We start from the raw sequence: 10,951 nt of genomic DNA on the forward strand, positions 1-10,951 counted from the left end.
AGCCGGTGGCTGGGCAGCCCCCGGGGGTGTTCGGTGGAAGGTCCCCAGGCTGAGGAGGGCCACTGCTCCTCCCTTCCCTGGGTAAGGCTCTCGAGTAGCGCAAGACAGGCTCCCGGCGCAGCTGCCTTCCCTCGCCTGAGCGATAGCCCAGCCTGCGGTCGACTGTTTTCTTCAAGACGGTTTTGCACCTGCGAGACAGCACTGATAAAATAGGCACGAAAGCCAAGTTATCGGTGGAAGGTCCCCAGGCTGAGGAGGGCCACTGCTCCTCCCTTCCCTGGGTAAGGCTCTCGAGTAGCGCAAGACAGGCTCCCGGCGCAGCTGCCTTCCCTCGCCTGAGCGATAGCCCAGCCTGCGGTCGACTGTTTTCTTCAAGACGGTTTTGCACCTGCGAGACAGCACTGATAAAATAGGCACGAAAGCCAAGTTATGCTTCCTCTCATACCGTTGCAAACCCAGGACAGTTATTGGAGGAGGTTTTTTTCTGCATGTAGACTTGGGAAGAGTTTGGCCCCAGGGGTTGACAATTTAACAGTACGCGTGAAAGAAAAGGGTAACTGCTAAAAAAAAAAAAACAAAAAGGACAAAGTGAAAAAGGGTACAATGAAATTTCCTGTGGCAGGCACAGGAATCACTGATTCCAGCAGTTAATATCAAAACCAAAATGACATTCAGAAGAAATGAGTTTTGAGAGAAAACATTAAACTAGGTTAAAACAATGTCATAGGGATGCTGCAATGTCCTCCACAAGGACAAGAAACACAAGTAAAGAATTCCTATTATGGTACAGCTTCCATCAACTTCAATTCTGCTCTGTCTTGACACTTTGCAATAATATTATTATTATAATTACAGCATTTGATTTTTAAGATATTGACAGGGTTATAATTGATTTGGGTCATAAAAATATTTTTTACCCTTTTCTGTTATAATTACATGTCAGGGCATAAAAAATACTTCAAGAAAAAAAAAGAAAATATATGCAAGCTGAATAAAATTGCAGAAAATTTTCTTACTATCATTTTTCCTCTGTCTACAGAATTTTTCAGTGTTAGAAAGATGTATTACTGCCTTATTCAGAAATGCAAATATTTACCACCATTTGATAAAGGATTGGCAAACAAAAGCAAAGTATTGAAGACAAAAGCCCAAACCCTGTATTTTCCTCCCCTCTATAAAGTTTTTACTAATTTGGGAAGTGTATTTCATTTAAATGAGGCTGTTCTGCAAAAATAAAGCTTAGAAACTAGAATTTAAATTAATTGATGATTCTTAACATTAAATAATATCTAGAATTTTTATGGTGGGGCATATTTCTAGCTAAAATCTACTCATACATTTTTATAACAGTTACCCTTTTTATATTTTAAAACTAAATAAAAATAAATAAAATGCTTGTGTATTTTATTGGGTTTTTTTATATGAGTTGGCACACGCTCGTAACTGTATTTTTAACTGCAATCACAACAGGCTGTACAGTTATACAGAAGGCCTGAAAGAAGATGTGCCACCTGAACCCCATAGTTCATTGAAGTTTAAAGTTTTCAGGACAGAGAATATTTATTTGAAATTTCTGTAAGAGTTACAATCTACTAACCCCCCAAAGTTATATGTAAAGAGCCTTACTCAGTTCTTGTGTGTTCAGATTATTTTGTACTACTACCTTCTACAAAAACAGTTTTACAGCACCAAAAATACTGCAGAAACTAACGCCGACCAGATTTTGGCCTCCCTATCACATGGAATGAAAAATTTCCTGTAAGGGTTGTGCCTATGAAAAAGACTGAAACTCCAGGGTGCAGAACAATTTTTCCTTTTCTTTGTTGAATTTGTTTTTCACAACGCATTTACAGATTTTAAAACAATCCAAATAAGGATCATGGTACTTGGCAACAACAGAAGAAAAAACAACCCTAGGATAGGAGGCTGCTGAGCCCAGATAGAGCCATGCCTTTGCAGCAAGCCTTTGACGGGCTGCTCTCCAAGGGTGCCCCCAGTTCTGGCCATGAGGCATGTTTGCAGGGAGCCATTACTTCCCCATGCAGACACCAAGGCTGTTGCTCTTCTGCCGTCTCTAACGAGCACAGCACCGGAGCGACCACAGCTCCCGCTTCGTTCGACAGCAGCTCTCGCCGGCCAGCAAGCCCCAAATCCATCGTCGTCCAGGTAAGTGGTGACACAGGGATTCGGGGACCTACCTTCACCCAGTGGAGCTTGCGAGCACCTGGCCCCCACCTCACCCAGGCAAGCGGAAGGCAAAGGACTCTTACCTGAGCTGAGCGAGAAAAGAAAGAGAAAGGCAGCTTTGCTAATCCCCATTTTGGCCCAGCTGGCGGGTGCTGGAAGTTGTGTGTGTCGGTGCACAAAGTTTTATTGACTCGCACTGGAGTGAGGCGGCATCAAACAAACAAGGCAGGTAGGTTAAGTTAATCATTCTCCCATGCTGTGACCCCCTTTGCCGTGGTGTGGCCATTCAAACAACCTTGAGTTGGGTGGATTACCAAATCAGACTCAATCACTTGTACTGGATGCTGGGAAATACGAAGGCACTCTCCTGTTCTGTGGGACATGTTTTGCTCTCAAATGGTTAGGTGTTTCTTTGCTAGAGAATAGACAGGAATAATGTTGCTGGCAAGCATGGGAAATCATGTGTCCAGGCAGAGTTTGAATTTCTCCTGACACTAGAGTCCCAGTGGTAATTTCAGCCATACATACCTGTACTGATTTATAAGGACCAACTTCCACTTAATCTCAGGGGAAGCACAATTATCAGATCCAGATAATATTAATTCTGTAAAATACTTTAATTTCACATTTTTATTAAAGAATTCCTTCTCTCCTATGTTTCCTTGACCTAAGCATTTCTTTTTTTCTTCTATTTGGGAGTAAGACTTAGAGTTCGTTTTAGTGTAATAGCATAACTTTAGGTTTAAGACCCATAGATAGCTATTTAGTGTTCTTCCTCACCAGATATTTAACCTCACACTGCATGCATAAACTCATCCAGTGAGGGTGTCAGACTTTGCTCATCCATGTGTCATCCTGATTTCAACATCAGCTCACTCTGCATTTCCCAAGCGGCCTTTGCCTTGGAAAAGTTGCACTGCAGCACCATTTCATGGCTTCTCTTGCCTGTTAGGTCACAGATGTTGCTTCAAAACAACTTGTGGAATCAAATGTGCCAGTGACTCACCGGAGGCAGGAGGGGGCTGAATATTGGATGAGGAAAACAGGCTTGAATGGGCGCTGCTGGGTCATGCAGTTCAGTGTTCTGTAACTGAAGGCAGAAAGTTCATAGAATGATGAGTTCCTTCTAAAAACCAGGGAGCCTATGCACTTCCTTGTCGTCCCACTTACTTTATATGGGGATTTCATGGTATTGAAGGCTTGGGATAAAGCTAGGGCTGCAGGACTAAATACGTGAGAGAGGCATTCTAGTATGGGAACCTGATGATCTGCTATTTTACAGATTAGCTGAAAAATCTGGACCTGATCCTGCTTGTAGTCCGGTGCTATTTTTCTCCTGTAGGGTGCTGTAATACCATGTTATCTGGTTGTCTTCTGTGCTCGAAGATGTTTTAATGCAACTTGTGAACAACAGCACAATGTGGGATGCCCGTAGGGGATTGGGAGACCGCTAATGCTAGGCCAGGGAAGCAAAGCAGATGGGCCCAAGAGGAGAGATGGTGGGAGCTCGACTCAGCTCAGGGAAACGCTTGAAAGGTGACAGAGAGAAGGGATTGGACACTGTGCAATTGTATGTGGGATCGAGCTTGTCGGGTTTTAGGAACAATTACTCCTTGGGAAAGAAGGATAAAATGAAGGAGCAGAATACAAGGTAGGCTTCACTAGCAAACAGGCTTTTGAGAGCTACTCAAGTCTGGTTTAGACCCAAGTGTTTTTAACAATATTAACCTCCTTTTCAATTCTCACTCCAGATCCTGGGTTCCCTCTCTCCTGCTCCACACCCCATGACTCTCTGGCCACTGTCTTCGCCACAGCCAGCACCTGCTCGCCGGTCCCCGTGCCGCCTTCCAATCAAGTGTTATCAGATAGTGTCTTTTTCTTTACTCTGATGCAAAATTTGTTTCCTGCACAGCTCTGCCCTCCCCAGCACCTCTGGCACCTTCTGTATCCTTCTGTACCTCCCATTTCCACTGAGATACTTGCTGGGTTACTGCATTATGGTACACGTCCGGTGGTTAAAGTATAGGAGAAAAGCTGCATGTATGGTTTACATATGGCTGTTTCTCCTGCATAGGAAAGGTTTGAAAAGCCTTGGGTTTTAAATGAGTTTGTAAAACTCTTTGATAAACATGATGTTTTAGAGCTTTTAATCAGATCAGCTTTTCCTACAGGTGTTCAAAACCAAAGGAGCTAACTGGGGTAGCCAAAGGTGTGTTAACATGTGTCCAGGATAGTTTAGGACTATCTGCATGAATCATGTAAGCGAGGTCTCTTTTGCAGATTTCCTCACGTTAAAAGTCCACATAGCAGTAGCCACTTTTAGGCCTGGGTCCGGTTCTTCTCTCAATCTCATTGCCTTGAACCTGGTTAAAATGCATCTACTTCAGTGTGGATTTATTTATGAGGAAAGGAGAAAAAACTTATGTTGCCATTTCTGTCAAAGATGACAATGTAGATTTGGAGAAATATTAATTATCTCTGTCGTAATGGATCTGATCCTGGAAAACTGAACTTGGGGATATTGTCAGCAATTGATCCTGGTACAAAAAAAATTGCTCATTCTATCAGTTTTCCACAACAGAATGTCAAAACAGAACTGCCTTTCATCTGCCCGACTGGCACTCCCCACTGCTGCCTTGTGACAAGGATGTGACCTCTCAAGGCATCGTGTTTGAAAGAATCTCTTTTAAAGTGTTGGCTTATCCATCTCATTTTGTGCCTTTCCTCCTTTCCTCTTTTCCCTCATAGATCCACACAGTGTCCAAGTCTCTCCCCAGTTCTGGTTTTGTGGTGTTTGTTCTCATTTATTTGACCACTGTGAGGCCTACCATAGGTGGAAGTTTATCAGATCTTATTTCAGAGTCAGGGTACATTGGTTAGCACAGTGGTTAAAATATAAACAACAGCAGGAGGCTTTTTAAATAGAAGTTGACCCTTGAAATTGGGTTTACTGTAAGCTCAGAAAAAAACCCTGCAAACAATGTCAGAACACAGGTCACACCTTATGGAATACATTCACATAAACATAATTTCCCTAAACTTCAGAATCAGAAAAAGGCAGAAAACAGCCACTTAGATAGCAGCTATTTCCTAAAAGGAGAAAGGGCCAAAGGCAAGGTTCAGTTGCTTGGAGGGGCAATCTCAAAAGGCAGGGCACAGCTGCAGGTCTGGGGTGAGCGTGAACTCGAGGAGCTCATGTAAGAGTTCCAAAGGGTAATGCTATGGCATAGATCCACAGGTAGCTGGGGAATAAGGAAAGTATCTTTACCTTCTTTCCAAAGACAACCAGAACAAGTGACAAAAGTGAGACTTACATAGCCCTGCTTCACAGATCCAAAGGGAACTTTGGGCAGCAGCCCCAGAGGGATAATGTGGATGGCTTCTAATGGCAGGAGCTGCAGTGGGTAAGGTGGTAAGGGGGTCAGGAAAGAAAAATTAGCCAAGTTAAAAATAAATTCTGTCCTTGCTTTACACGTGAAGGAACACAGAGGGCAGAAGACCTGGTAGATAAGCTCATCTCTGTAATTTCTGGCCATAGATGCTAATGTATCCAAGGAAAGGAAAGTGATGGTGACAGCAGGAAGACCAGAGAGGATGTTTCTCCAATAGTGCAAGTTTTAGTCTTTGAGATGTCCATTTGTTCTGGCTGCTGCCAAATATGAGAAACCAGCAGAATAAAGTCAGACAGACTTATGAGAAGCAGAGAGGTTAGGAAGTGAGCAAACTGAGTATCATCTTTATAGTAGAAAGATCTAAAGAATTAACTACTGGGGTTTCTGTGTTGCTGAAAAAATATCTGGAAAAACAAGGACCCTGCAATTGACTTTCACAGAGCTCTGAAGAGCATTAATGCCATAGAGAATCTGACAGCAGCCTTTACTGGAGGCGATTAAGAGAAAACGCAGTCCTTTCCCTGCCTTAAAAGTAAGCAGCTGAAGAGTAAATTCAGCTGTAAATACCTGGAAATAGCGGCCACTTCAGGAGCTGTGGCATTTAGTACGCAGCGTGTTACAACTCTTTGTACATGAGGGACAACTTCATCATGTCACTGCCAGGTAGGAGGGCAAAAGCATTCTCTTTGGAGAAACCGTAGCTAGGCGAGAGGACGGCGTGCAGCAGAGCGACCCGGAGGGCAGCTTTGAGTCCTGCTCGAGTGTCCCAGCATGTCATGCCCAGCAGCAGCACTGCTTTGGGCAACGGCTCAGCAAAACCACCGCGGTGATCTGCTGGAGCCCGCTCGACGATTCTGTCACTCTTCACGTGTGGGGCTGCACAGCAGAAACGGAGAAGCAGCATATAATAGAGCCTGAAATTCAACCTGTATGTCTATTTTCCTTTTAATTCTGTTTTCTTCTTGCAAGAGTCTAGAGGAAGGCGAGTATCTGTTTGCACTCAGGCTCCTCAAAGCCTGGTGCCCGGCAGGTCATGGCTACACTTTTCTGGGTTTAGCAGGCAAACAGTTCCTGTCTCGGCTGCCCCAAATCACAGGACTCAGCTGTGACTGCTGTTCTGGAGCCCATGCAGAGGGAGGGTTGTTGAACTTTTATCAGTCTTTCCTCTCACACATAGAGGTGCAGCTTAACCCTTTGCCCAAAGTGTTTGGAGTTACTGGGGAGTCCCTGGATGAGGGTGAGGGCTATTTGGCTGCAGAATGTGGAAGAGAAAATGAAGAAAAGGAGCATAACGGCTATTCCACTTCTGGCTGGAAAAGCAGAGGAGAGAGTGTGTTGAGAGATTTTGCATTTTACCCAACAATTTCCCAAGTGCCTCCGAAGACCCCAGAAAATGCCTCCTGTGTGTAAGGTGCCATTCTGGTATTTTTCTACACACTTACCCAGTTATATGCAATGACCCCTGCAGCAGTGTATTGTTTACTGATGGTTCCAGCTACTGGTGCGATCGGCTGTCTGGAAATGTCGCTGAAATAGCGTGAATGTTTGTAGCTCCTTGCTTCTATGACAGTTTTGGAAAAGAGGGACAAGCAACCTCCATTTTCCATACAATGTATATATTGAAATCGCTGGTGCAGTTTCTGCTTACATGCAGGTTTGTCTCCATGCTTGTTCTTGACTCATTAACTTGCATTAAGGAAGGATGTTTTAAGCAGTTTAATCTTATTGAAACGAAATGCTAAAAGGTCAAGGCAGCAAATGATGTTGTTCTATTCCATTCATGGCTGTGTGGAATGGGATCGGTTCAAGCCATTTGAGTCAGTGAGATTTTCAACAGTATGTCAGCAAGGTGAGAATATCACCTTCGGATTTAGTTTCGTATTTTGGCAGATTGTGTGTGTGCATGTGTGAATGTGTTTATGTCTGTAAGTATAACATACAATAACATCTTCTTTGTTTACAAGCAGTTTATAAAATGTTTATGATGGTTCCAGTTTAATAGCTGTTGTATAAAAATCCTTTATTCTTTAATAATTTTTATGTTCCTATGTTCCTATGTTCCTATGCAAAAAGACCTTGGCATTAGATTCCACAGCTTACATTTGCTGGAGACAGCATTGGAAAAGTTGTGTCATGTGAAGTCCTGAGCTGAGATCAGGAAATTTTGCATTAAATATCATGGAAAATTTGATGGTCAGCTTTATCGTTTGCTTCTATTATATTTTAATTCAAAGTAAATTTCTGAAAGATATGTCATTTATATATGCCATGTGTCCAAAAGACTGTAGCATATCATGTCCTATTTTTGCCAAAAAAAGTGCAGAAATATAAGATCCATCACAGACGAGGTGGAAGGCACATGAAAGTGGGGTGAAAACTTAAACAGATGATGTTGTGAACAACTTGGTGTTATCTTCATAACTTTTTTTCCAAGCTTATTTTCAAAGTCTGCAACACCTTCCCTAGTTACAAACCGCCCATTAATTTTATAACATCTTGTATGAGATAGCTTCTTGAAGAAGATGCACTTCTAGCACTCAGAAAGGTTTGAAGTGCTGCAGTGGTCTACAGGCTTAAGGTACAGGAAAACAAAAAAAAAACCCCAGTGGTACATTTGCAAGTGTGACAGAGTAAGAGCATAGAGTGCACCGAAGCAGACCTAAGAAGCACAGATGAAATGAAGAGGACGGCACTTGTGTGCCAAAAACGCAGGGTGCCGTCTGATGACAAAGTGCTGGTGCTATTATCAGACTCAGGGTCCAAGTTCTTAACTTCTGTGACAATGCATTGACACAGTCCTAGTAGTAATGAGCTGCACTGTAAATGTAAAAACAGATTTATTATTTAGATACACCAAAAGAGTGGAAAATGGAAGAAGCCTTGCCAGAAGTAGTGTGTCACAATGTGCCAAAACCGGGACAGATGACTGATAGTAAATCAAGGATTCCCATGCTGCAAGAGAACAGCTAAAACCACAGTCATTTTCTCAGCTAGGGAAAATAATGCTGGATTTCCAGACTGTATTCTCATAAAAGCTAAAAAAACCCCAACCCCCAAGTCACACAATGACACCCAGAAAAGACTCAAATAACTGCAGAACCAATTCAAAGAAGATTCAGAGAATATTGTAAAGTGAAGGCCAAAGAGAGTCTTCAGTCCCTGAAAACACTGGGTAGCAAGAGGATGGACTGCTTAATGAATCACATGGATTTCTGTAAAAGAAACCCAATTTCCAAATGTGATGCATAGTGACATGAAAATTGTCATATTTATTAGAGTGTCCAGGGAGAGCTACACTGACGGTCACCCCAAATCTAACCAAATATTATTGAGAGGTACTCTGACAAGAGCATCTGGGGAGAATGGCCTTTTTTAAACCTTGACATCAAGAACAATAGCTTTCGGTTCACAAGGAACAGCAGCGGCGTTTCGGTGACAGAGGTGGGGGGTTGCTGGGTTCCGCGAGGTGTGCGCAGCCGCAGACACCTGTGCTGCTGCGCCCTGTGAATCACAGGCAGGCTGTACAAAACCTCTGCAGGCAGCGGTACCGCCTGGGTTGGCAGACCCCCAGCACGCACGGTTCAGCGTCTACTAGCAAAAGACGGTATCAAATACCTGAAATTTCCATTAGGCAATGCCCACAGGCACTGAGGAACGGCTTACAGGCACCAAAAGAAGCAGGAACGGTTCCTGGGTCTGGCCAGTTATTACAGAGAATTTGTGCCAAAGTTTTTTGAAGAAACAGCACTACTGGCAGAACTTACGAAAACAACAGTACATGGGGAATGGAAAGCACGTGCCAGATGGCAGCAAGCCTTTCATGTGCTCCAGGAAACATTGTGCTCAACAGGTTCTGAAAGCATCCAAGTTTACTGAGCATACAACTCAAGAAAAGCCTTTGGGGCTGTGTTACCACAGGAGAACTAGGGAGAGACGCACTGAGTAATATACTTGAGCAGAAAACTTGTGCAACTAGAGAGTGCATTACATTGGTGACAGATCAAAAGGAGCTGTTTCTGGCTTCACACATCAGGTTTTTCTTCAACCCTGTCGCACAGGTCAATTAAGTGAGGCGAATGGTAACAACAGGCTGCAGAAGCGGTTGTAGCCTGAAACATGCTCCACATATTCAGCTGATTGCACAGGAAGAAGTGTAAGAGACTCACCACCATCTCCAGCTCCTCTGGGTCAGAGCACAGAGGTCTGTGATAGTGTGAGAAACTTCATGCTAAGGGCCACGTCCTTTAAAAAGGTGACCATTCCTGTGGCTGTTGTGGGGCTGCACAACCAAAGGCAGACTGGATGGAAGGAGAGCAGGAGCTCGGAGAGGGAGACAATATTCAGTATCTGGAAGGAATCCAAGAAAAAGATGCTGTCAAGAAAGACTGGGTTAAAGAACAGCTATTCAAACTGTACCATGATGAGCAAAGGAAATTGAGTGGGTCATAATGGAAACCATAAGAATTGATAGAGAAGATCAAGGAGTGAGTAAAGAGCCTGCAAATATTTTTTTTTAATCCTAGCTTTTTTAATAATCCAAAAATTAGTTTATAGAGCCTGATCTCTATAGAGTTCTTTTATAGCAATAATAAAGTACCTAAATACAAGATACAGATTTATAATATACTTTGAATCAGGCATACAACTGGAAGATTAAAAAAACACAGAAATCCTTGTTCAGATTACAAGTCCATAAGGGGTGTGTACATTTCTTCTGCTACTAGGTCCATAGATACACTGTTTGGAAGTGGTATGTTTTTAAGCGATACACAGAAAATTGGAACAACAGCTGAAAATGCTGGAACTAGCTTTGGCAACCGACTTGGAGTCTATGGGACAGGTGGGTTTCTGTTGATTTCTGATGCTGCCGGAACATGTCCCGCTCGGTGATTTCCTTTGGTCACTGCAGTACTGCTTGAAGAGCCTTTCTCTAACCCAGCCTTTCCTGACAGCTTCAATAGCAGTCCTTTTCCATTGCTCTGGGTGGCAACCAGGCCAGGTTCCGTGGCTTTGGGAAGCTTTACTAACCTGGGGGTGCTCTTTCTTTCTCCACCTCCCTGCCGCAGAGCACAGAGGAGCATGAGATGCCAAGCCTGATGAGGCAAGCACTGGTGCCCTGGCACCCAGCTTCTCTTGTCCCACCTTCTGAGATATCCTTGTCTCTTCTGGAAATTAACTGGAACAGCAGTTTATTTTAATTCCTGAACTCTATGTCGGGGCTGAACTGTTGGTGTCACAAGCGAGAGCAGGATTTCTGTTCAAGTGCCTCACAAATACGTTAATGATATCATGTGCCGTCCCACTCACCGCTTTGCCCGCTAGAGTGGATGGTTGTTTTTTCCATGCAAACATCTAACCTAGGAAGGTTAGAT

The 10,951-nt window shown here is 43.4% G+C and overlaps 1 protein-coding gene across 1 annotated transcript in view; it reads right to left on the reverse strand.

Moving 5' to 3' along the window:
* The window catches only part of PLG (plasminogen), a gene marked incomplete at its 3' end in the record, with an annotated part of 24,543 nt that extends 22,180 nt beyond the window's left edge, over positions 1 to 2,363 (reverse strand). Inside the window, exon 1 of the mRNA XM_010282236.1 lies at positions 2,271 to 2,363. Coding sequence (XP_010280538.1) covers positions 2,271 to 2,319 — 49 coding nt within the window. The remainder of the gene's footprint in view (positions 1 to 2,270) is intronic.
* Positions 2,364 to 10,951: the final 8,588 nt, after the last annotated feature.

This window comes from Phaethon lepturus, unplaced genomic scaffold (assembly GCF_000687285.1).
Source record: "Phaethon lepturus isolate BGI_N335 unplaced genomic scaffold, ASM68728v1 scaffold282, whole genome shotgun sequence".
Taxonomy (NCBI): domain Eukaryota; kingdom Metazoa; phylum Chordata; class Aves; order Phaethontiformes; family Phaethontidae; genus Phaethon; species Phaethon lepturus.